This window comes from Lepisosteus platostomus, chromosome 4, assembly GCF_059453375.1.
Source record: "Lepisosteus platostomus isolate fLepPlt1 chromosome 4, fLepPlt1.hap1, whole genome shotgun sequence".
Lineage (NCBI taxonomy): Eukaryota > Metazoa > Chordata > Actinopteri > Semionotiformes > Lepisosteidae > Lepisosteus > Lepisosteus platostomus.
This window is the reverse complement of record NC_142614.1, coordinates 60,903,839-60,931,395: the sequence shown is the minus strand read 5'-3', so window position 1 is coordinate 60,931,395 and position 27,557 is coordinate 60,903,839. Positions and strand designations below refer to the sequence as shown.

Sequence of the window (27,557 nt, the reverse complement as noted above, 5' to 3'; positions counted from 1 at the left end):
TGTTATAATCTCCAAAAATTGTATTTATCGCCTTAGAGTTTTATGTTACACCAGGAAGCTACAGTGTAAAGTACAGTTAGTACAATTATACCAGTACTGTATGTTCTTATTATAATTTCTAGAGCAGGATTAATACTGTGGTTAAGTGTATAGATTTACATTGACAGAATAGCTGGGGACCATTTTTGTGGTCCGGAAAAAAAAAGACAACTTTCCAAAAGGCCTTCGGATTTGTCTTCAGTTTTGAACCTTGAAGAGGAGCTAGTGTTTTATTAAGCATTTAGTCATTTGCAATTAGTCATTTATAATGAGGATATCAGACATTGACTTATTTTCATAATTTATATTTGAAAGTGAACAAAAACATAATAAAAAACTATTAGTGCTTCTTATTTCAACAGTGTCCTGAGTAAAAGTAACTGTGCAGTAAGTTCCTTATTTGATTCACATTAAACACAAATAGTGGAAAAATTTAAATCCCAATTACTTGACTACTTATCACACAGTGATATGACATTTGTTCTTTCCTATAAAATTATTTTCTGTTCTCTGAAAATATTTTGAAACAAATCAGTTTTTGTCCTTTTTTCTCCAAAGGATACTATGGTGACGGTTTTAATGCCATCATTGTGTTTGCTGCATGCTTCCTGCCAGACAGTAGTCGAGCTGATTATCACTATGTTATGGAGAATCTCTTTCTGTAAGTATAAAACAGCCCATGGAGGCTCCCTCTCTTAAGAAAATCAGACTGCAGTGGTAGTAAAGAGGAGTCCATTGGGCTTGAGGGACAGACTGAAACAGAAAATTACTGAGTTATGTAGAAAGTATTTGACTGAAACAAAAGAAAGAAAACCTAATTACGTTCTAAATAAGATAAATGCTATTATGGTAGTTTTATTGACACCTGCACATCCCGAAAGACAACTGAAGGACAAATAATTAGATTAAAACCTAAGAAAATTACAGTGTTAATAAGTATATTTTTACCTGGCATAAGAAATAAGAGTTGTGCTCACTGTATGGTAAAGTTAGAACTCCAATGCTCAAATTGATTACTGTGCTTTTGCATTTATTTAAATGTGGGATAGTGTACGCAAATGCAAACTCCCCAGACTTTGAAATCAAATTTGGTTGAGCGCTGCACTGAGTTTGCTTGTAGTCCAGACATTACTGGTTTGAGCCTGGGCTGTGCCATTCATTGACAGTGATGGTATACAAGTGGAAGAGCTCAGATATGGCTGGGTGGGATTGATTTTGTAAAGGTCTCCTCAGCTTTGCGGCAGCCGTTCCTGGAATCTATCAAGTGCTGCCCTGCCAGCTGGTGTTAACTAGTCTGCAAGCCACTGCACAGATTCTTCACAATGTCCCACATCTCTGGCTATGTTTTCAGACCCTCATTCTCCTTGTGTAGTACAGGCTTTGTTGCCATAAACTTTATACTATAACTGTTGGCCATGGTGCATTGTGTAGCTACAGTATAAGATAGAAAATATAATTTGTGTCCAACAATTTCTGACTAGATAGTACAAATGTTAACCCTCCTCTGCACAAAGAATATTTCTGGACTGTGTGTGAGCAAATGACCCAATGTTATGCTATGAACTAAAATGAAAATGAAAACATGTTCAGCAAAGTTATAACAATCTTTTCGTTGAGGGAGAGGCATTAATGTCTCTTTTATATCTTACTGTTTGAATGCTGTTATAACTTCATTTCCATCATACAGTATATGTACAGTATGCAGGGTGCTACAGTATATTTATATTTATAATACATTTAAAAAAGACACTCTTTTCTATAGTGTGCATGCTAGCAGTAATTCCCTGTAACTGGCAGTTACATTTGACAAGATGTTTCTAAAGCTGTGTAACTCTTGCTTGTCCTGTCGCTTCAGGTATGTGATTAGTACCCTGGAGCTCATGGTGGCCGAAGACTACATGATAGTCTATCTCAATGGTGCAACACCTCGCAGAAAAATGCCAGGGTTGGGCTGGATGAAGAAGTGCTATCAAATGATAGACAGGAGGTAATTAATGATTGTTTCCATTTACAGTTGTGTCATAAAATGTGTTCTAATTTACTTGAGAAAAAGAAACATTTTCTTTTCCCTGAAGAATTTATATAGGATGAGAAATGAAGCAGAAGGAGAATCACAAAACTATGGATGAAATGGCAAACTAATTAATGAGTTTTAATCTTAATCGCATCTGTTTTATTTTCTCTTTTAAATAAATAAAGACAATGAACTTCTGTCCTTCTGAGACTTGAGGGCTGATGTGTTGAATGTTGGTTATTTTTGACTGGTTATACCCCTGTTTTTTTGTGTGATTTGTCCTTGATCTATCATCGTTGTAGTTAAAATGTATACTTCTGATTTTTTTTCTTGGCAGTTTATTCTAATAATCAAGGCTGGTGATTTGCTTCAGAAAAGTAGTGTAGTTTTATTGTAATGTGAAAACTTGGTGGAAAAATAACATTGAGAATATGGAGGCTGTAGTTTTTTTTCCACATCAGTATTAAATGTAGTCATAGCATTCAGGTATAAATTGTGAGCTTAAGCAAAACGTTGGGTAAAAGGAATATCAGCAATGTTATCATGAAAAAGGACAGATGTGTGTGGCATATAGAAAAAAAACTGGGCAATCTGTATTGTGGATTGAATTTCTAACATCACAGAAATTGAAATGATTTGAGTTTATTTATATTTTTGCATTTAGACTAAGGAAGAATTTGAAACGCTTTATTATTGTCCACCCATCTTGGTTCATCAGAACTATCCTGGCTGTCACAAGACCTTTTATCAGGTAACGCTGAAGTGTTTCTTAATTTAGCAGAACAACTAAATGCACTTGAGATATTAGGCACTGAGGCATTTTCTTATGTGTAATTTGAAAACTCTGTTAACAGTTCAAGTTTCATATCACTCTTAAGTTCACCTCTGTTACAGTATCTGAACCTTGTAATTATACATCCAATTGGCAGTTCGTTAAGAGAAACCAAGTAAGTACATATTCTTCTGAATGACCGTTTTTGTTGTCTTATGATTAGTCTGTAAGAACATTTCTTTTATGTGCTAAAACAGATCCTGATGGGAATTTGGGTGAATTGTATTCACTTGTCTGTGAATTCTCTTGTGACCATTCTCATTTGTTTCATCCTAGTTCTAAATTCAGCAGTAAGATAAAGTATGTCAATAGTCTCGCTGAACTCGGTGAACTGATCCCAATGGAGTACGTCCACATACCAGAGAGTATCATCAAGTAAGTAAGAACTTAATGTAAAAATGAAATTTGTCCAGATATGTTTCTTGACTATATTATGTTTAATTTCTATACAGAAAGGATAATGTGTATATGCAGTGAATAACATAATAGTTATGTGTCTCACACAGCTAACGAATATAACATAATGCTTATACAGTATATGTTTATAAATATTAGTATTATAAATGGGGATATTGAGGCATGAGACAATGCTGGGTGTATGATTCTGCAACATTTAAAAAACTAAAATAATCCTCCTTCTCAGTCCTTGGATGTAAGCATGAGTGCATTCATTAAGAAAACGAGAAGATAAAAATCTCTAAATTATTTAGGACTCAGAACCTTGGAAAAAGTTGTAACCAAGGCCTTTGTCTTAGAGTGGATCAATATATAATTTTTACCTGTTCTTTTCTTGTTTTTCCACAAGAAAGCACAGTTTGTTTTCTGTGCAAGCTTCCTCAAATATCCTCAAGCACGCATATTTTGTAAATATTTTGGGTGTTACAGTGAAATGGGCCTGGTATAAAGTTTGTGACCAGCTAACTCTTCCTTACAACCTCTTTCCTGGAAGGTATGAAGACGAGAGGGGTATAAAAAGATATACATGTATGAGGTAATTCATGGCCTATTGCAGCTTATAGATCACTGGATGTTTGTGAGCAATTACTAATTCTTCCCTTAAGGGCTGATCCCAACTAGTGTCCCAGTATTATACACAGTTGAGGTCATCCTTCTCTGCCTAAGGTAGTGCACAGGCCTTTCAGCTAAAACAGGATGCTTCTACTTAGTCTAAGACATAGTTTACTGGTGGCTCAACTGGCTGCTATTTCCTGCTTTTTGTCACATTAGCATGACTGAAATGGCTATTTGTTGAATCTTTGTATCTGACTGACCTCCAAGCACCCTCTGCTGGCTACAGTATTACATATTTTCAGCTTGTGGACAGGTTACAGCGCACTGGACAGAACTGGGATGACAAACCTGCTAAGCATAATTGTCTCCTTTTGAGTACTGATTGTACTGCATGTAGCTTACGTGGCTTTGCTCTGCTGTCTGTCTCATTCTGTGCCTGCTTCTCGTTTCTTCTTTTCAAATTAACCTTTGCCCCACCCCCTTCCCCCCCAGACTGGATGAAGAACTGAAGGAAGCAGCTGAAACCAATAAGTAAGAAATAGTTCTAGCCAGTGTCAGTGTGGGTTTCTTTTCCTGGTTTTCGTTATGACAAGGATATACAAAGACCACTTACATCAATGATTCAGCAGAAGCAGCTTAGAGTAGAAGGTGCAGCGATGAGGAAACTAGATGAGACTTCACTTCTAAATGTGATATCATATCTAAATAAGGTATCGGTATCAGTATTAGAGGAATGCAAAGATTAAGTGATTGATTTAATTAAAATGTATTACAGGTTCAGGTGCACTGAGACTCCTTTGTTCTCCTTTTTAAACTTCTCTGATCCACCTGACAAGGTCTCCCCTTCTACTGAATCCAGAGCTTTGCTGTCTGCTAAATCTTGAATGTACTAATTTTCATCCACACCATCTGTTTAATTAAATGTGGCAAGTGTCTGTCTACTCATAATTGTTTGAAGGGTGGCTGATGTTAAACTCAATGTTATTACTTTACATTTTTATAATAATAATAATAATAATAATAATAATAATAATAATAATAATAATAATAATACATTTAAATTATGTCTTTATCCTAAATATAAAAACTCTAAATAAAAGTATTCCGAATACAATGGCTTTGTTCTACTCCATTCACAGTGAAATCCCAAAGCAAATATTAAGAAAATAAAGGAAGGAGCAAGTGTGGGTCAAACTTCTGCCACCTATGGTTGAATTTGAGTGTATGTGATAAAAGTCAAGTATTACCTAAGCTGTAATACTGTGGGAGATGTATTATAATAATTTTTAAATTGTTGAACAAAGAAAGTTTAACTTGTACTGTAAATAACATGTTCGGTTTTATATCTGAACACTCTTCTTCCCATGCTTTATTGGAAGAAACAGTCATTTAAAAAATGGCTCTATGTTTCAGGACTAAAACCAGTAGCTCAAAGAAAATTTGGTTTGTTAGATTGATGCAATTGATGAAGAAACTTGTAGTTTTTTTATTTTCTTATTTTTCAAGATTATCCTTTGCAGAGAATATGTACAGTACAGTGTGTTTATATAAAATAAATATCAATAGTATGTGAATGCTTGGGTGGCTGGTCACAACAGATGGATAGTTCCAGTCTAGTCCACTTAGTTTTCTAGTGTAGGAAGAAAGGCTTTGACATAATGACGTAACTACACTGCTTGCTAACACACAAGACAAAACACTCAATTTCTGTTTTTACTGATCACTTAGTTGCTTTTCCACTCACTCTCCAATTTTGCTCTTTCCCACTTCTGTGCAGCACAAGTTAAACAGGATCTGCTCTCTTCTTCCATAAGCAGATTGTCAGAGCAGACCAAAAAGCCTGGCTCTTTTTTGATTAACACTAACTGGTGCTGGACCAATCAGCTGACTGCACACAGCAGCTCATCCTCAGGCCTCTGGGAATGTAGTGGGAGCAAGATCCATAATCTTGCTATTTTGAGCTGCAATACGTCAAGTATTAAACCTCTTAAGTTTCTGAAGTCTGCTTTGGTGTTTATGGGAGAATATAGAGATAGTACTGTATGCTGTTTTTGCTTGATAAGAGAGGGTGTGTTTTATTATGAAGCATGCATTGCAAGCCTTTTTCTGTTCATGACAGTGTTATAACTGCACCTTCCACAAGCCCATTTTATATGTGATAATTGCATATAACTAAAAAAAACTAATGCTGTTGCATTAGCAGATGTTGTCACATTACACTTAACAATAGAATATGCTTTCTTGTTGCCTTTCTTATGAGTAAAACCAAAAACTGACTAGAACTAAGAGAGCACTGTCAAAATACAGCATATGTGTTCGGGCTATCATCTGAGGCATGCCTCTGAGCCTGTAAGCCACACTGTCTCAGAGTCACTCAGATGTCCCACAGAAAGATGTTCCATGGTCTTTTTAATACTCACAAGAAACCAAGAACACTGTTCTGATTGCAACATGTTGATATACTGTGAACCCTGTTACCAAACAAATAATAAATAAAAACAAATAAAATTAACATTTAATAAGAAACCTTCACCAAAAATAATTAAATATTTTACGGAAAGTGAAAATCAAAAGGGGACAATGCTTTTGCTGAGCATAATAGGTACGTGACATGATGGTGACATGACTAATTTGAGCTACCTAAAAAGTGGTGTAAAATAATAGAATAGAATATGTCAGTTGCACATTTTTAGAACAAAAAAAGCAGTAGTTCTGCTGTTGAGCATACTGTGTATTTTGATAAGCAAAAGACTGTTTTGCACTTTGTATTGTTTAGTAGCACCAAGTGCAAAAGTAGCTAGAATGCATTAAGAAAATACTGTATTATATTTACTGTAGGTGTTAATGTTGTTTCCTTTTTAATGATCACATACAAATGGAGGAATTGTAGAACATATACTTTACACTTACCCAGAGACTCAATTATATGTCAGTATTTACATGGAAACCAATAGGTGGAGTTCTAGGGGAGAAGCTGGGAGTGCTCCGCCCCTTCGTCTATCATTCAATTATCTCTTCCCTATTTAAACCCTAACCCTGCTAACACACACATCTAGAGATTTGGAATTCCCTTCTCCTCCTCTTTCTTTCATGTTGCCTTTGCATCCAGGTTCCCTCTGGGGAGTAAGTGAAGCTCACTTCCCCGACCTCAGGATGGCAGCACCACCTTGACCCTTTCTGGGGAGGTTCCAAAGCGCAGACCAGAGGGGACCCCCGGCCACATTATTCTGCGGAACTCTAACTTACTAATTCTCATTCCCTCGGTCCCCTGAGGGCTTATCCCAGTTGCGAGGCAGTGCCTCAAAAGCGACTCTCAGCGAGTCAGGGGACTTCTTTCGCTTCCTTCTCGAGCAGCTTTCTCTTCATTCTCAACCCCTCGGGCAGCGCCTCTCAAAGTGATTCCTGTAGTCAGGGGTCCTTTCTATTCCCCCTTGAGGGAATCGTTTTCAATCGTGAGGCAGCGCCTCTTATGCGACTCTCAGCGAGTCAAGGGGCTGTCTCCTCCTTTCTATCCCCTGAAGGCAGCGCCTGGTCGTGAGGCAGTGCCTCTCAAAGTGACTCTTCGCGAGTCAAGGGGAGTCTTCCTATTTTCTTTCTATGCCCTGAGGGCCTAGCTCCCAGTCGTGAGGCAGCGCCTCTCATGCGACTTTCCGCGAGTCAGGGGTGTTCATGTTTTCATGCCCCGGAGGCTGCCGAGTCAGCCAACCCAATCGGCCACCTGGGTTCCCCCGTGCGGTCTGGGTGCTACTTTTCTCTACTTTATTAACCCCTGCCTCTCCCCATGTAAAGTATTTAAAACGATCTTTAAATTTATGCCTGCTGCTCCAGATCACTCTGAGCAAGCACAGCTGCAAGTAAAAGTAGGTTTTTAATTTAAGAAACACAAGGTGGGAATTGATTTAGGTGTCTGAAGCAGTGCCACAGAGATTTTGCTTAGTTATCTGGTCTTAGTTTGAACAGTGCTTTATTTATTCATATTGCTTATGTTGGATTTTAGAGTGGCTGAATTATTAAGACAAATAATTGCTGATTTACTGTAGTAGTAACAGCTTCAAGTAAGAGGTGCAGAGAAAGGGAAACCTGACTTCCAAATTTAATTGTAAATTTACATCTGACTCTGACAAGACATTTCAGTGGTAGTGCATAACTGAAAGAGCACCACTGTAGTTATTTGGGTTTCAGTCCAAAGTATCCTCCGCATGTGACCAGCCTGGTATCTGTGCACTTGCATCTATCAGACTTGCATCTCTTTTAATACCATAGCTCTGCCACTGGCTTTGTGGAGTCTTGATGTGAAATGAAATGAATGGCTTGACTGTGCATATGTCTTGGATGTGCATTGTCTTTGTCTAGTGGTAAACTCTGTGGATGTAATTGGTATTTCCAAAGGTTGGGAGATGTAAAAGAAAAAAAATCATGTTAATTCTCAATGGAAAAAAGTTTAAGATCAGCTAGTCTTTATTAAAGAATTAACAAAAACAGTAACACTTGTATTACATTAACATATTGTACACAATGATATTGTTTTTATATATTTAAGCACATGCATTTTGGTTTAATACAAAAATGTTTTACAGTATGTTCAATGCATAGCAGAAACTTCAATACAAAATATTATTATTGTTTATAAAAAATGTCCTACACTGAAATGAAATCTGGATCCCTGCATCTGTGAGTTAGTAGTACTGACCACCCTGCTGTTCTTATCTCTGCTTGGATTTCACTCTCCAGCAAGGTGTTCAGCTTGTGAGTCACCTATTTCAGATCTGAAGTTAAAAAGATTCCTCATATGGTGATAAAACTAATTTTAGCACATCTTTCAAGTGATTTTCCACTTGCAAGCAGCTAGTGTGATGTACTCCCTGTGTGTTGACGTGAGGAACCCAGTCACACCTGCTGTAGAGAATTTTAACTGGCATTTTAATTGACACTTTAACTGGTCCTTAGTGTACAATCTGTTAATGAACATTAGTAAGCGCACTATAACTCTCCAAAAGTTATTAAGTGCTGTTTACACATTTAGCAAACAGTGATTTTATTGCTTGTATTTCATGCACTTTTATCAAACTGCTCAGGCTTTTTATCATACAGTAGAAAGTATACATTTGCTATTTCCTCATAAGGAAATGGAGAATAGCAGTCACAGTGAATGTATGTTTGTTGGTAACTAAGTATCTTATTGCTACCATTTTACTTTTTATTGTGTGTAGATATAGCAGCTTTCTAAATGGATATGAATCATCATCTGTCCAACCGGAGTAAGAGATATATATTTATCTGTTGTGCTTCTAATTTGTTTTTTATGACTTTTTTAGGGCTGGGCAAGTAATATCCCCTTCAGCTAAAAGATACTTCTAATTTTCCTGTGAATGTTCTTATCCGTATTTATCATCTTCCAATTTTGTGGGATCAATATTTCAAATTTGTCATAATCTTTCAGATATATTGGTTGTACACTGCCTGCTTTGTAGATCCTCATCTACAAAGCAGGCAGTGTACAACCAATATATCTGAAAGATTACACTGGTTGTACACTGCCTGCTTTGTAGATGAGGATCTACAAACCTTTGTCAAATTAACATACAGTAGTTCATAAATATCTATCCTAGTCTTATCTACTGTATATCTTCCCTATATGTTAGATTTTCCCTGTATATCGCTTTTAATCCTGCACCATTTCAGTTCCTAATGTACCTAATGTTTACTGTACCAGTTTATAATGTCTGCACAGCATAAGTGCATTTGGCTAACTTGTAATAATGACCTTGTGGACAGCAGGATATATTATCCATTGAAATGGAGCCATTGACATGTTTCTACAAAGCTGAAATAATGAAATTGATAAATTTAATCATACATGCTCTATTCTTCCCTCTGGCAAGCTGCAGGTGAATTGACCATCTAATTCATACACCATGGAGTGGGTTTTTTGCCCACAGGAAAATTATGACTACAGTTGTACTTGCCCAGTGCTAGAGAATTCTTGTTCTTGTTGTGTATTGTGGGCTGTGCCGTAAGCACTTATTATACATAATACATTGTACACAGTGTTAGCTTAAATGGAACTATATGAAATTGTTTCAATTTTCAATTTTATTTTCCAAAAGATTAATCGTGCTTTTAAGATAAGAAAAAATATTTGAGCTTGCAGTTGGAGTTTTTACACTAGTAAAATGTAATCTGATCATCTTTCGATTAGAATAATTTATATTAAGGAATACAAGAAAGTGTATTATGCCGTAATAATATGTGTAACAATGATTGTTCTTAGTAAAACCTTGATAGGGAGCTTCCTTTCAAACTCCTGTGGTAGATTTATATATAGGTCTTTAAAGGAGTAATCCTTTAAAGTCTTTTCTTACTGGTGAGGTGTGTTCAATTGATGTTTTCAAGCATATTAAAATTTTATCTAAAGTATCCAAAACTGCATAAAGAAAATCTTCGTCTTACTAATTACTATAAATTTGCAATTACACGACTCCAGAAATGTTGGCATCTTACTATATCATATTGCTTACACTTATATAGCGCTTTTCAGGACACTCCACTCAAAGCGCTTAACAGGTAATGGGGACTCCCCTCCACCACCACCAATGTGCAGCATCCACCTGGATGATGCAACGGCAGCCATAGTGCGCCAAAACGCTCACCACACATCAGCTATCAGTGGGGAGGAGAGCAGAGTAATGAAGCCAGTTCATAGATGGGGATTATTAGGAGGCCATGATTGGTAAGGGCCAATTGGAAATTTGGCCAGGACGCCGGGGTTACACCCCTACTCTTTTCGAGAAATACCCTTGGATTTTTAATGACCGCAGAGAGTCAGGACCTCAGTTTTACGTCTCATCTGAAGGACTGCGCCTGTTTACAGTATAGTGTCCCCATCACTATACTGGGGCATTAGAACCCACATGGACTGCAGGGTCAGGGCCCCCTGCTGGCCCCACTAACACCTCTTCCAGCAGCAACCTTAGTTTTTCCCAGGAGGTCTCCCATTCAGGTACTGACCAGGCTCACACCTGCTTAACTTCAGTGGGTTGCTAATTGTGAGAGTTAGAGTAATACGGCTGCTATATGGGTGTCAGTTTGGAAAAATGCTATATCATGTTTTGTTTTGATGTGATAATGGAGATCATAGGAAACATGATAGTGGCTATGTAGTGATATAAATATAATGTTATGCATCCCACATATACAGTATATTTTGTTATTTTATAAACCTATTAATGCACCTCCATTTGAGCAGAAACTTCATTTTGGATTGAAATCACATTATATGTATTTTCTGCAATTCTGCCTATTTAAAGGGGTTACACATAACTGTCTAATGTGGCATAATTACACCAATGCAGCTATTAAAAGGGTTTGTACAGAAGAATACAAATTTGCTAAAATATGTTTACAAGCATATATTTGAACCCAGTTTTTCATTTTTCGCACTTCTGCTCAAGTCTAGATGTTTAACTTTAATTTTTCTTTCGACAAAGCAGGACAAAACAAATAAAGTATGTACTGGTACCAGTAAATAATATTGTACTGTATATATCATTCATATACAGTATATTATGCATCTAAAACATACTTAGACATTACAATAAATGTATGTAATGAGCATCAACAATTTCCACAAAAATAGTGTTCACTAGTGTTTTCTACTTTTAATGTATATTATAGTATACAATTTTACTTTTAGTTCCATGTGATTAGGTTAATCAATGACTTCCAACTTAACAGATATATAGCATGCTTTGTGATTTGCTGTGCTTATTTTAGTTGGGTGGAATAAATGTAGGCCTATTGTGTTACTGTCTTTACTAACATAAATATTTGTCTTTCTTTTTTTAGCATTGATAAGAGGGTGAATGAGAACAGTTCCTAAAGGATTCAGAAATCTTGGAAAACTGTAAGATGTTTACTTGTACAGGGGAATTTTGTCTTAATTTCAATTACTGTTTTATTATTGTAGAAGTTTTAAATAGTAATAAAAAGGGTTAACCATAAACTAGTAGCATATAAAAATTCACAATAAAATAATGTGCCGCAAAATGCACTCTTAGCCTTTTGCGTTTCGAATGAACTTGCCTTATGAAGGTTTGGTAGCTCCAGTCAGTTTTATGTCATTTTATTTTTGAAGATAAATCCTGTACTTCTTGCCATTTGTTTTGTGTATTAAGTCTGAATTATAGGTTAGGCTTGTTTGTTGTTAGAAAGACCATACATCTTGGTTCAGTAAGTTAACCCTTTCTGTTAAACATACAACTGGGGTATAATTCTGAATGCTGTTTCTTATAACTGCAGCCTTTAAAATCAGTCAGAAATGCTTCCTAATGTAAAATGTAGAAGGAACACTTAATAGCTCTTCAATTTAATTACTGTTTTTTAATTTATTATTTTCCAGCAAATAAAAAATACAGGGTGAAGGAAACAACTCTCTCAATTTTATCTTCTAGTTTTTATTTCTAAAATGGGGGGGTGGGGGCATTTTATTTACCATATGACTCACAATCATGAAAAGAATGTGTTTCACAACTTATAAAGCACAGAGTGACCAAAAGAAAAGAAAGCTGCTTCCTTATTACTGCCTCAAAATCTACAATGCATGGAAATATGTTGAATTCCAATCAACATTATCTTTATTGTGTTTCTGAGTTCATTTTTCCAAATTTGACAATTCAGTCATTATACATGGATTAATTTTTTTCACTAATGTGAGAACATTCACCGTGAAGTCCTTCTTTCTTAACTGTTCATGGAATCCAATTATCTTAAGCAACTTTGTCGCACCAGTTATTAAACATACATAAACGTAAACCTGCAAAAGCAGCCTATCTTTGATTGCTCTTAAAACATTATTCAAAACTATGTACAGTAGTTCTGTAGTAAGTAGCTTAGTCTCCAGATGATTAACGCATTTCACAGGCGACAACTTCCAAGAATCAGACGCTTTGTGAATGTTTGAGTATTTTCGGTAGAATAGATTTGGCTTAACCCATTTGGTTAAGAGACAGCACCCTGGTCAAAAGATGAGGAGACTCAAACCCCATTTAGAATAAGAAGTTAATCAAAGGATAGCTGCAACATGGAGATGGGGTGGAGGGTGGTTACTAGACAAATGTGAAAAGAGACGTTTGTGTTAAGGATACATTGCTAATTTCAATAATGATTATGATCAGGAACAGCTGGGTGTAGTTGACTTTTTGATAACCGTTCCAAACTTCAGTTAATGATGCCCCTTTGATGTACTGATGGTGATGTGACCTGATGTTGATTTTCAGCCAACAGACATTACTTCATTTAAATGTGAAATTATTTTTAAATTGTGATCTTTGAAATATAGAAATTGTAACATTTGAGGAAGACTGGATGCTAAGCCTAAAAAACTTAATTTGGGGTGATGTCATTATGTCAGCATTTTGTTTTATTTCATTGAGTTTAATATTGATTTTCTTTTTTTCCTGTAGTCTTTATGTTGTGAATCAGAATTATATGCAGATTGTAAACCTATTCAATGTAGTACCTTACTCTTATCAGACCAACATTTCACTGGGATATCAAACCATTAATCAAATTGAGATTTGAACTAGAATCTGACTCAAGAAATCCTTCTATACCATAACAATCAACTCCGCCAACCTATAAAACATATGGGATTGTATACAGTTCAGCAAGTTACACAGAGAACCAATTGAATTAGCTATAATTGGACTTTAATGTACAGTACTTAAGTAATAGTAAGTTATATTCACCAAAGAATTGGAGACATTGTTTGAAAGCAATATGAAGAGCTTTGAGACATTATTTATACAAAGAGCACACTTTCAGCTGTACAGCACAGTCTTATCCCTTCATTCTTTGGTATTGTTTTGCCAAATAGAGAAAGGTTTTGTTTCAGTATAATGCAATAAAATAATATTCAGTAACTAGAAGGAATTGAAGATTTTTCTTTGTGTTCTACTAGGTTAAAGGACTGTTGTATGGGAGGAGAGGGAGTCTACAGTGCATGCTTGGTCAGACATTTTAAGGAATTCTATCTTATTGCTTCAGCTGCCCTATATAGCTGTCATGAATACTCAGGCATTGTGCTTTCCTGCCCTTCCTTAAATGATTCTAGTTATATGAGGCAGTCAAAGAACAAAAGCATATCCTGAACACAAAATATTGCATACTGTATGCTTCAGTGACACTCTACCTGACTGTACTGTGTTAATGTTTTCTGATGTAATGTTCTTCTGAAAATCCATGTGGAAATTGAATGAGAGGGTTTAAATCACATAACAGTCTAAAAGTAGAAAAGATTCTTCTGATCAGAACCTTCACTGAAATAAATTGTAGAAATGTGCTGTAAATTATGTAAAATGTTTGTTTAAACTATTAAAATGTATTGTTACACTGGATATGTTGGGTGTTACTTGTATTTTTTACTTATTTTACAGTATCTATTTGAACTCAATTAAAATTGTCAAGATGAGTTGTTTAAGAATGTATGAAAATATCCATCCCATAAGGAATTTTAATTAAGGCAAAAACAGTGAATGATACAACCAGTATCTTCAGTAATAGAGATATTCTGGGTGCTTTTGGCATGATTTAATGCAGCCAATCTATGCAATAAGTTGTCTAGATAATGATATTTTCTGTTTTAACAATGACCATCTTAGTCCAGGAAACTGGTGTGATAGACAGGCCACATCTTTGAAGAAAGACAGGACCATTGCAGTTGTCTGATCTGTAATTGTTTTCAGACTGTAGTAGCTACAATGGGAAATTAAAAGGTGAAGTATCTCACTTTCAGAGGAGACTTTCACAGCTGAGAGACATAATCTCCATCTTCGGAGATTTTGACATCTCAGCTGGTGGCAGAGAGAGGGGTAGATTGTTTTATTCACTGGTGAACTCTGTTTTGCCCTTGACAAACCTCAGAGAAGACATCATGTGCAGAGATGTTTTGGTTTTGTGTGGGTCAAGCCAACCAGTGGTGTGGTGGATGTGTGATGATGTGGACAGTAATCTCCTTTAACAAAAGAATGATTTGGGTACAGACAAACAGACAGCTTAGAAATAGATTCACACTTCCTGTGTGCTTGAGCCAACATGAGGAAGTCCTGATTTTACAATACAAGACAACACAGTGCTAGGATAACAGTTGCATGCCATTTAAGACAACAATGTTGAGGTCTTGGAGAGCCCAACAGAACATCTGAGGGGCCATTTTGTCAATATTGTCAATAGGAAACATCTGTAAGTAGCCAGCCTTCAACATTTCATTGTTACAAATGAAACAATTCCCCAAAGGCACAACAAAGTACAGTTGACCTTACTTTAAATTGCTTTTGAAGGTGATTCTTTTGAATCCTTGAAGAATTTGTCCTTCCCAACTTATTCAACTTTTATCAGTCCCCACACACACTCACAGTTGTCTCAGCAAACAAAATCCAGGGGAAATGTTGCATTTACTAATGTTTAAATTACAATGTACTGTACATAAATGGGATCACAGTCATCACTGAACATTCTAGCCTAACAGAATCACAAATTACATGCAGTGTTATTTCACCCTGTTTGTGCAACTCTGAAATCCAGTCAGACCAAAAATAGCCGGCTGTAGCATAGCATAGCAACAAAGAGCTGTAAATTAAAATGTTTAAAATCTCCTTTTATCGTATAGCAATATCTACTGTGTATTGGAAGTTATTTTTTTTTCTGTTTTAGAAAATTTTCTTACTGGATATTGTCTGGATCTTATGCTCTGGGTTAGATCCTCTGCCTAGTCATTACTTTGAGTGCCTCAATAATCACCTAATGAATTACAGTAGGGAAAAAGAGAAAGAAGAAAAGGGTGAGAGAAAAAAACTTTTATCAGTAATCAAACCACAGGAAGAATCTTAAGGCTCTCAAACGACAACAAAATGGACTGACATGCAGAAACAAAATCTGTCTGCTACCCCATATATTTGAATTTTGTATTTTCTCATATGTAAAATGTTTTAAGTGGAACATTGCTGCATCTGTTGCACCCAGTTTAACAATAGCAGGCTCATGGCCAGTGGGATGGAAAAAGCAAGGCAGCCAAAGTGTACAGTATGTACACTGGGCATCGATATGTTACTGGATTGGATGCCAAACACAACAGCCAGTATCAGCTGGCATTTGCAAATGTTTGGAATACAGATATTTAAATACTCAACAGCTTGGGAGAGGACCACAAAGAAGAAATGTTTGAGTTAGTTTTGCACATAAAACAGGTTAGGTTTAAAAATCAGTATAGGGAGATGCATCTTCATGAAGATTGTTTAGCCGGTTTTCTCCATCCTCAAGTTTATTCCTAAAGCTGAGCTCCCTGAAGTCTTAATTCACCCATGTCATTGTTAAACCACTTGTTAATGAAAAAGCTTTGTGTGTGTGATGATGATGATGATGACCTATGAAACAACACAGATGCCATTAGTGCTTTTGCTCAGCCAACTGCTTCTAAATGCGTCTTTGCATGCAAACATACAAAATTTCCCAATACTGTATGAAAACCAAGTTCTTCCCCAGTTTTGTAGTGGTAACCCTAGCTACTGTATTTGCATATGATCACTAAGAAAATACATGGAATCAGTGCTTGATTGCAGCATCAAGCAGCAAGTAACACACAAAAACATACCAGGACAGATATGGCAAATTACTGCAACTGGCATAACAATGTTATTGTCCACTGGCAATCTGCACTATGTTGTTATGTAGTGCTTAATTGGCAAGTCACGGCAACACTAAGGTGTTCCAAGTACTCATATGTACTTATGTACTAATATGCCAAGATATGTTGTGAACTTCCTCCTTATCCGCAGTTTTTGTATCCACTCTTCAGTGTACTTGTTGGATGCAAATACATTTTAATTTATGTTTTCAAAAGGCTGTGTAAAACACCAACAGACATTACTGTGTGCATGTTGCCGATGACCGAAATAAGGGTACAGGTAAAGGGCAACCAAATGCACATCAAAATGAAACAAACTATATTAAACTGTAGCTATGAATGCATTAAGACATCATAAAATAAATTTGCAGCCTTCTGCAATATGAAAAAAATCTGCATTCTGTAACTACAATGTGCAGGTACTGATGTAATGATGTGTAACGATACGTGTACTCTTTATAATAAGCACATTTCTGGTCGCCTAAGAATTATATTATTTAACCATCTAAAACTGGAGACCCGTGACTGAAATATCTGGATGTGGGGGATTGCTGCCAGTGATTTGTGAGATATTTCTGCTGTGCCAGTATCTTTCACCCATCCCAGAGCTGTTTCTGTACTGACTTCTTAGGGTCTCCTCAGATGCTACATTCATTACTTCATTACATCACCACCTCTGCTCGGCCTGCATCATTCCTCTTTCATCATACGGTAAGCATAATGCAAGGCTGAAATTAAATTTGGTCTACCATAAAAGTGTAAGTGTATTTAATAAATAAAAGATGATACAACACTTATTAATGAACAATGACACAACACCCAAAACATCACGTTGCTACAGCATGTCAGATATTTTCACTGCAGTTTTTGAATACATTAAAAATGATGAAAAATATTAATTTGAAAGAAGCTGACAGAACAGGCATGGGTAAAACAACGTCAGACTAATGTTTTTTGACAGTAGGGTAATGTGTAGCAGCAATAAAAGTAACAGGGAGTTTATAGCAGAGGAGCAGCCTCATTGAACCAGTTACTTTGAGTCTCAAAGGTCCATAAATTGTAAAGAAAGTAACTGTGTTCAGCACAAGCATTGCAAACTATGAATGTTAATCTCAATAACTCTTTCTCTCATGCTCTCCTTGACATGCTAGACAATTTTCAAATAAAAAAGCATTTTATTTGTGGTTGCAGTGTATACTGTTCAAATGCATGGTATAGTATGTATTCTATGTAATGTTGTTAATGATATGACTAAATATGAATAACATTCTGCTTTGTCTGCTTGATTACAACACAGTGTCTTACATTCTGAGCACAGGGAAACAACAGATTTCAACAAACCCCTTAAATAAAAGTAAACATTTTTAATTATAATTCATAATAATATATTACATATTTTACATTATTCATGATGAGCACTTTTGTAACAAGTAGGGAAAACATAAAAGATTACCATTACAAATGTACAGAAAAATAAAACTGCAATTTCCCCTTATCATTACTTCAAATGGACAAGCATAAATGAAAGTTGGGAACCCAGCCTCAGACTAGTTACTGTACATATATCAGTACTGAGTGAAAAAGTCTGTATTCTTGTCTTCAGACACATCCATCAAACCCAGATATTCAGATCTGCTTTATATATAATTGCAATTCTAACTTTATATATAATAAATATAATTGTTTAGAATTCAATTCAAGCTTTACTGTCCCCTGGGGGAAATTTGTTTTACAGGACAGTCTAATAAAACAAGGACACACAATATTACCAACAAAAAAGACCAAACATTTTTTTATAACAACAGTTATAAAGCTGACTTAAAACTTAGTAAACACTTTTAATTATTCAGATTGAAACAATTGTATTAAATGTACAAAAAATCTTTCAAATACACAGTGCACAATTTTCATTTAATGGGCTCTGTAAAGGTTTTTCTCTAACACAGAAAAGTGAGCAATGCATATGCATTATAATTTGAGCAAAATCCCTCAGTGTATCATATATTTGAACACAATGTGTATAACATGTAGCTTGTGTATGTCTAATAATACTCTATATGTGGCTGTACTGCAAAGTATTTAATTTATTTAATCATGCATTTAATCATTGATGTTTCATAGCATACCTGACAGGGACAGGTTTTATATAACAAGTTTGATTTTTTAAAACAAATGCTGTTATCAGCTGTTATCTTATAAGGACCCTGATAGGGCAAAATATCAGCAATCTGCTTCTTTTGCCTCAACTGAATGTACATAAGTGAATAAAGAGATTTTCTGAAAATCATTAATGATTGTGTCATACAACCATTGTATCCTGGATAAGCTCTATGTACGTATCCATAATGGTCATGAGCAAAACAAAATTAACTATTTTCTACCACATCTTAAATTTTCCAAAAATCTGTATGGCTGCTGCGGTAAGTGACTTGTGCCTTAAATGCTCTTCCAAACACTGAATTGCAAATGGATCCACATCTATGTCAAATTTGTTGGCAAATAAGTGGTGCTGCTGTAGAATCCAATTCAAATCCCCTGCTCCATAAACACAAATTGACCGAACATGTGTGCCAGTACATGGAGGATACAGGGCTCCTTTAGAGAGAACACCTTCAAAATAACTCCATTTTACAAACCTAGCTATGGCATTCATATCTGTTACATCATACTTTGAGCCTACTGGAATAGATCCTGGAACAACAGGAATTCTTTGAAGTGTTGCCCACAATAATTCATCAGGACTGTAAGTATCTTTTGTCCACTCAATGAAGTTGAGTATCTTCTGTTCTTCAAGTACATGTTGTACAAAGTCTCTACTGACCACAATATAGGCCCCACCTGAAAACACAGGGGTTTCAATTGGGGGAGGATCCTTATTATAATTTGTTTTCTTAATGTGTCCATCTACAATTTCGTAATGTTTCTTCCATCTAATTTCCTTGTTGGGTGGCATCTTTTCTGTTTCTAGGCTATTCTTTCCATTCAAGGCTTTCAGCATTCCAACGATTTCCAGGTTGGTTTTTATAGGGAAATCCATGCCACAGAGATTGATGAAGTACTTCCAGGTTGAACTGTGTCTGTACAGGTCTTTCATGCAGTTAATATCTGCCTGGACCCTACCCCAACTTGCGTAGATGACACTTTCTAATTGACTGGCAACAAAAACATTATCAAAGCAAGATGCTATACCTTTAACTGCAACTAAGAAGGATACTGGAGATTTTTTGTCCACATGGATACAGTAAAAATTTTGAGGTGCATAAATGGATCTTAGGAGTCTTTCAAATGTGTCGATTTTGTGATGAACAACCAAAGAATAAGCAATGGGGAATTCTTTTTCTTCCTTGCTGAGTGAAAAGGTTATGTACTTCCGAGCTTTTCTGAAGTTCTCACAGTTTTTTGTCAGTTCAATGAAGTGGTCATTGGTTAAGCGGGGTTTATTTTTAAAACCAACTGTGATCACCTGAAGCCTTGCCCTCCCGATTTCTTCAACATCACCTTGAATAATTTTTGTGCAATTGAAATTTGTCTCTGAATCTTCATTTATCAGCTCTAATCTTTTGTACTCCTCCACTGCCTCTTTTATTTGAATGTGAAAGATGCAAAGGGTAGTTAAAAGAAAGAACCCAGTCAACAGCCATTTCTTCCTTCTGTATTGAAAGATCAATCTCCTTAATGACATCTTGCAGGTAACCAGGTGTCTGCTGATTTGCTTCTATAAACCCAACTTTTCAAGAAAGATGAAAAATTGTTCTGCAAAAATTAAGGAATAAAATTAAAATTACTTTCCAAATATAATTTAAAACTTTATTGAAATGCAAAATAATGAATTATTTATTCAAGATTCCCACAATGTTTTGTGCAACAAAAGTCCTGCTCTTAGTTTTAAATGCAGTTTCTTGTAGTTCCACTTGTATCCTCTGCTTCATTTTCCATTTCAACACTGACAGCACATGGATGAAGACATGGTGTGCAGAAGAAGACTTCAGCTTTGATGGTCAGTGGAAACCTTTTTGTGGTAAAAGACATCTGTACGGGTGTGACAGTTGACATTTAAATGAGGTGGACACCAGTCATCTTGAAATAAGGAAGGAGAGAGAAAACAAGGAAAATTCTAAATGAAGATATAGCACAAGAGAAGCAAAGCCAAAAGAAAAGTGTTTGAGTACTAGAAGCACTCAAAATAAATCTCCAGGGCCAGATGGTATTCGTTAGATTGCACTTAAAGAAACAAGAGATGTTATTTTGTAAGCAACTGATGCAACTCTTCCAACAGTCACTTAAGAAAGGGACAGCAACTAGAGAATGGCTAATGTAGTGCTGATTCATAAAACTGAACCAAGCAATACTAGACGAAATACATCTGACATCTGTTACATTTACTGTAAGTTTATGAAAAAAAATAGATCAAAACTAGAGAATCTACTAAATGGAAGTAAGTTTCTAGGATATTTAGAAAAGGTAGGTTTTGTTTAACTTATATATTCAGAGTTCCTTTAACAACTCACAATTGTAATGGACACAGAAAGCATACTGTACAATATGATGCAATTCGATTTTCAGAAGGAATTTGATAACATTCCACAAGATTTTCAATCTCAGTTTTCAAGCAAATGAAAAGAAAGATATAAAAGATTAACTTATGTTCATCTTTGAACATAGATGAGCATTGATTAAATTCAAGACAAATGCCTGGAACATGATGTTAAACGTAGACAAGTGCAGAACATTATATGTAGGTAGCAATAACAAGCTACAAATTGGAAGTGTTGAGCATGAAAAAGACTACCTATGAAAAAACGTAGATGTTAACGACGACATGATGAATTCTACATAAACATAGTAACTCTTTGTTAATCCAGCTATGCCTTTACTATGCAGGTTAGGTAGAGTATATCTGGGAGATGAAGATGCACAAGTGGGTGTTCACATTTACTTAGAAATAATGCACTTTTTGTTAACAAATGCAGATAAAGTGGTCACTTATACTTTTGGACAAATAGGTGAAATTCCTAATGTACTGTAGAACTCGTGAATATATAGTTAAAAGATCTAGAATTGAAATCAAGGGAAGATAAAATTGTGCAATTTAACAACTAGTAACAACTAATGTACAAGTACTGTCTTCATGTTTCAAAAATATATATCGTTGTTCTAGAATCAGTCCCAAAAAGAGGAACTACAGGAATTCCTATACTGACAGGCTGAAATATCTGAACCTGTTTAATCCTGAACAGAGAAGGCTATGAAGGACCTGATGAAACATGAAAAATGCAAAAAGACACTGATGTAGTCCACACAAAGGACTTTAGAATTAACAGTTAAACAAATGGAAACTAACAGGAAGCGCTTTTAAAATTCACAAGAGGAACTTTTCTTATGTTCATAGAAGTTATGTTCCTGTGTTTTAAGAATTTAAGCAAAAGTACAGATTATAGCCTTACATATCCTTATATGGCCTTCCCAGCCATATCTTTCAGAAGACATTGCAAAACAGAATATTTTAGTTGTAAAAGACAAGTTAGACTTAAAGACAGAAAACAAAATTTAAAACTATACCTTCTTAAAATGTATGATGACTCAATATTTCAATGTGTAAATGGCATTCTGTATCATAAACTTTGATAAAATATACACAGGCCATGAAATTATAAGACATTTACACAGATGACATCATATACATCAAAGCTAAATTTCATGAGGAGTGAAAATGAGGAGATCAGCTGAACGTTGATGTTTTCTCCTGGTTTCACTTCTCTTAACTATATTCTGTAAACAGTATAACAGAATATAGTTAAGGATTTTCAACCACCACCATTGAATACAGTATTCTAAATACTAGAAACAAAGGAAAGAATCTGTGTATAATACAAATTACACATTTTTGTATACAAATCGAAATTTGTATCAAACATTTTTTCTGTAAAGATGTTTCATCACACAGTTTCTTGTTCTTTTTAAACATTTGTTGTAAAGAAAGAGTTTACAACCTTATATCAGTGAATTACAGAGATTTGGTGCTGAACACAGGAACATTCATTTACTCATTTTATGAAGCCTTGTCTTTTGCAGAGTAAGAAGGGCTGAACCAGTAGATCTCAAGTTAAGAGCAGAACTGTACATGTGGAATATGTCCTCATAAACACATAAGCAGTACTTTTGTCTTGTAACAGTTTATCTTAAAATGTTTCCTTTGCAGGCCAGCATAGTTTCCCCCAGTCCAAAGGAAAAACTAGCCCTGGTGTGAGCTAATGTGTGTTTGTGTCTGTCTACACTGCAAAGGACTGGTATGTGTGAAAGCAGCAGATAGCAACAAGTCCAGGTTTCAAGGACTCTTTTGATAAGATTAGTAACAAAAGCACAAAGAACTGAGAGTCCATCTTTGAATGGGGTATAAGGTTTGGGACACAGGTAAGTGTCTCATTTCAGGCTCTAACTCAGCTGTAGCTAAAATACAATTGATAAATTATAATACATACAATTTAGTATTATATACTGTTAAAATACACATAACAGTAACATTTCAGTTTTACACAAAATCCATTGCTACTTCCAAAGCTGTATACATTATACAATACTCTCCAAAAGTACTGGAGCAGCAGATTGAAAACTTACAATACAAGCAATTTGTATTTGTCATCACTAGATTAGTATGAATGATGAGTTCTATATAATATATATTTTATTTTTGGATAATTCCATGTATATTGTGTGATCATTTTAGAACAAAAATCTACAGTACTTAGTGACAAGCCAGTCAATTAAAGTGGTCATAATTCTTAAGAAACATTCACTTTAAGTATAAACTATCACTTTAAGTATTAAAGTATTTGGTTTTATTTAACTTTCATATCACTTCAAGCAATAACTGCATGAAGTCTGAGCCCCATAGGGCTTTGGGATTAATTCCTCATGTAATTATCTAAGATGCTTTGTTGCAGCCATCTTTAGTTCAAACCTATCAGTGTATACTTCCGATTTTAATGTATTCTTCTGAATGCAAATGCATGCTCAACTGGACTTGAATCAAGAGATTGAGTTGGCCTGCCTAAGATTCTCCATTTATATCTCCTGATAAACTCCTTAGTTTGCAATGTACTGCATGTATTGTGGATTTTGAAGCATTGCCATATGGCATGGTAAAGCGCTGCCCAATAAGTATATACAGTAAGCATTTACTTCTGCATAAGCAAACACTGTTTCAGTAAATTTCAGACTCTATTCTGCTCCTGACATCATTAACTAGATTATCAATACAGACAGGTAAGCCAGTTCCAGAGGTGGCCATGCATGCTCTGGCTATGACATTATCACAGATGATAATCTTTGGAGTTTCTGCAGTTGTTTCTTTCTTCATACTTTGTTTTCTGTCACTGTGGTAAAGATATATCTTTCTCTCATTAATCCATAAAACTTTGTTCCAAAACTTTACTGGCTCATCTTTGTTCTCCTGACTGAATTCTGAAGTATGGTACAGGTAATATTATGGCCACAGTATGCATGGATATTTTCAAAGCTGTCCCAATAATTTTGGAGGGCACTACAGTATATAGTGACTTAATGTGTAGGTACACCAATAAACTGTTAACCAAGACCCATTGCTGCAAAGCTTTTTCTTGCTTTTGAAAGGTACAGCCAATAACTGAGCTCAGCCAACATTTAGTCCTGCTGCTTTCTCGAAATTTCTCATTAACACCTTATTCCTTGTTGATAGCAGCTTTGTGAGGAATGAGACCATTTTTTTGTATGATTCTGCACCTTTTGCAAAGCTGAATTTTGTATTCTAACACTACCTTCTCTCTTGAAATTTCCCAACAAAGCTGACAAGGATAATCAGCCTCACTGTAACTAGTCATCATCTGAAGAACAGTGTTGCACGATTCTTCACTACATTGCCCGCCTCTTTTCTGAGAATTGAGGAACAAATATCAACGAGAGAAGTAAATAAATAATTTAACGGCATTTGTGTACTTACAGTATTCAGTGGCTTGGAAATAAAGGCTCAGTAAGCAGTACAAAACTTACAGTATATTGTAAACATCTTCATTATTGTAAAATGTAAACAAAACATTAGTATGAAGACTAAAGACTAGACAAATAATTCACCAACATATAGTATATTTCCATTATTTGTACTTTTCTCGTGTATCCTTGCTGTATGGAGTCTTTTCAGACGCCTTGTCTTTTCTGTGTTCTAGTATTACATTTTCTTTCCATTGAGTCTTTGACGAGCAAACAGTCAGGCAATTATCTATCCAAACCCTACGTCACTTTTAAAACCCTGAAGAAAAAAAATAATGGTAAAAAATGCCAAATGCTACAAAATGCTTCTGCTAAACTTAGTTGACTCATATTTCTTTCTGTGCATGAGATTTTAAAAAAACAAAATTCAATTTAAAAATGCTAATTTTGACATTAGTTTTGACTTAAGTGTTACACAATCTTTCTTATCTTGCTTAGGTCAATTTACAGTCTGATTGTTCCTGCAACACTATACTGCTTGTTGTCTTGGTGCTCTTTAAATATTACTGAGCTCGACATACACTTGTTCATGGACACCATAAGTTCTGTAGTCTTGACAGCATCACACAAGACTCATCTATAAGAAAAGCTGTCAGAGCCCAAAACTAAAATATTACTACAGCCTGTTATTCTACTAAACCTTGCTTTTTGACAGTAGGTTACAAATTGTGAAAATAACATAAAAGAGTGTTTAAGTAGTAATTTATTGAAAAGAAAATAATGAGCTTTTCATTTCTATTGCTCCTGAAACATGAAAAGTACTGTATATAAAGACCAGTATGCCATAGTTGCCCATTACTTCAGGGTCATAATTTAAAGTACCCAAATTTTGTAGTATCCTGAAGAAATGTACTTTACACTGTTTGCTCCAGTCAGTTGTATATATGGATACAGGTATTGCTAGGGGATTAAATATACTGGGGAAGTGGGGGGGAGGGAGAGCCAGGGTCCATAAATGACTCAACCTACACTTTGAGAGCTCTTGAAACATGATGGGTGCTTTCACTTCTAAAGGCTGCTATATAACCAAAATTGGAAAGCCAGTAAATGGAAGATTCATAATACAGATGAGTGTTTCATCTGCATTTCAACCAACACATTTATAATGTCAACTATTACATAGGAATTGTATAAAAAGCCCTGCTCCTTATATGCTCTTTATATGTACAATTACAATTAAAACTATACATATAACTATACGACTTCATTTTATATATTATATACATTCAATTTTCTTGAATCACCTAATGGTTTAGCTGCCATTTCCAAAAAATCCCTGCACCTCTATGTAACAGGTAACAAATGTCCAAAATAAACACAATGAAGCCCGTCTCTCCCATAGAACTGGGATTGCTGGTAGTCTGTGTTCTCTTTGTCTGAATTAGCAGTTGAGTGCTATTCTCAAAAAACGAAACATACATGTTGATGTAGCAAGTTTGTGGCATGGAGCAGATGATATATAAATCCCGAAAACTGATCACTGCAATAATCTAATCTACTGTACATGAAACAGTTATTTTCTTCATCTCAAGTAATAAAATGAAGCTTTGCATTCTTACCTATCAGGATTCTATGAAGAAGACGTGAAAATTCAACCACAAATCCTTAACATAAAACGAATCATTTAATTGTATCACATCTTTAAAAGCCTTAATGACATGATGTCATTAAATTGTAAGAAGATATCAGAACGTAAGAGTCTAATTTACCTCAATAAAATACTCCCCAACGGTTCCTCCACCATACCATACATCTATCTCAGAACTGGATTCTTTCATTTATATATTTTGAAAGTGTAGATTTGTGTAAAGATATACAATGGATTGTACATATTCCTAGGACATCCCTCCTGTCAATATTATATATACAGTACAGTATACTGTATATAGGTGTTGATTCTGAACTGGTATCGGTCTAAAACCGTGAAATAACTGGTAGCCTTAACTCTGTTCTGTTATTTGGTCAAGATAAATTTCATTAATAAATGTTTTTAAATTGTAAACATTTACAATTTCCCGAATTGTTAATGGGCCCAGAATTACTTGGTAGTGGATAAAGATTTTGGGACGTGATTTCCACTCAAAACCACAGCCAATCCCTATAAACGTGCGTTGTGGGTTTGCGATGTAGTTGTAAAATTAAAAAAGAAAGTAAAAAAAAATGATGCACATAACTTACATTATGTGGTTTTATATATACCGCTGTTTTCTACTAAACCCGTTACTGTTATCATTGCATGTTACAAATGTGGAAAAATATACCAATGGGTCTACAACTAAAAAACGGACTTGTCCTGGAATCAGTGTACAGCGCTGTGTTTTTTTAGATCTTTACTTTGAATACCTTTTGGCGAATGAAGAGAAACTTTTATACAGGGAAAAATACAGAGAAAAAAGAAAAGAAAGAACCCTTTCTAAATTAGTCTACACGAGTTGACTACTTTTCTATTACAAGGCAGAATGTATTTAATACTGTTTTACTTGGAACACTTATTTATTAACATTAGGAAAACAGTAAGTACTTACTTGGTCTTCTTCAAATATACTTGATTCAAGACTCGCTAGAACTTCAAGAATAAACTTTCCCAAGAGCAAAGAATATTGAATTGAATCGGATTTGTCCCATTTTTTGCTAGTTTGTAGTCTTTGCGAGAGAAAAGAAAGAAACCAGGAACGGGGGCGAAAAGGGAGTTAGCTCTGTGCTTTACATCAGAGCTACATATCATGAATGAACTACTGTGTAGATGTGGAAAAAAGGTGCTTACTAGCTCTGCTCTTGTATATAAAGTAGCGGATCTCCACAAGACAGAGTTCCAGCGCCCTCACCTGTGTAAAGACTTTTTCGCCGGTTAGAGCGTAAATATGTACCGACATACTGTACAGTGGTGTGAAAAAGTGTTTGCCCCCTTCCTGATTTCTTATTTTTTTGCATGTTTGTCACACTGAAATGTTTCAGATCAT

The 27,557-nt window shown here is 35.4% G+C and overlaps 2 protein-coding genes across 17 annotated transcripts in view; one reads left to right on the top strand and one right to left on the bottom strand.

Moving 5' to 3' along the window:
- Positions 1-14,290, top strand: part of LOC148673550 (protein prune homolog 2-like) — an 85,025-nt gene extending 70,735 nt beyond the window's left edge. For 2 of the 15 annotated variants that reach the window (XM_088630145.1, XM_088630144.1), the window contains exons 12-19: positions 598-700; positions 1,895-2,026; positions 2,718-2,804; positions 3,162-3,260; positions 3,835-3,876; positions 4,389-4,427; positions 9,107-9,154; positions 11,742-14,290. In XM_088630145.1, the coding sequence (XP_088486271.1) occupies positions 598-700; positions 1,895-2,026; positions 2,718-2,804; positions 3,162-3,260; positions 3,835-3,876; positions 4,389-4,427; positions 9,107-9,154; positions 11,742-11,775 (584 nt within the window). In that variant the 3' untranslated portion in view covers positions 11,776-14,290. Of the gene's footprint in view, positions 1-597; positions 701-1,894; positions 2,027-2,717; positions 2,805-3,161; positions 3,261-3,834; positions 3,877-4,388; positions 4,428-8,627; positions 8,689-9,106; positions 9,155-11,741 lie in introns of all 15 variants that reach the window. The other 13 variants (XM_088630149.1, XM_088630148.1, XR_015936052.1 and 10 more) reach the window with 12 other exon arrangements.
- Positions 14,291-17,924: 3,634 nt separating this feature from the next.
- On the bottom strand, positions 17,925-27,342 carry LOC148673549 (beta-1,3-galactosyl-O-glycosyl-glycoprotein beta-1,6-N-acetylglucosaminyltransferase-like). 2 transcript variants are annotated; one of them, XM_088630143.1, is made up of 2 exons: positions 27,123-27,342; positions 17,925-20,652 (listed from the first exon to the last, which is right to left on the bottom strand). In XM_088630143.1, the coding sequence occupies exon 2, from the start codon at positions 20,255-20,257 to the stop codon at positions 18,953-18,955; it is 1,305 nt and encodes a 434-aa protein (XP_088486269.1). In that variant the 5' UTR covers positions 20,258-20,652; positions 27,123-27,342; the 3' UTR covers positions 17,925-18,952. The 2 variants fall into 2 exon arrangements, with proteins under 2 accessions (XP_088486269.1, XP_088486268.1); XM_088630142.1 differs by having other exon boundaries at positions 17,925-20,328.
- Between the last annotated feature and the right edge of the window lie 215 nt (positions 27,343-27,557).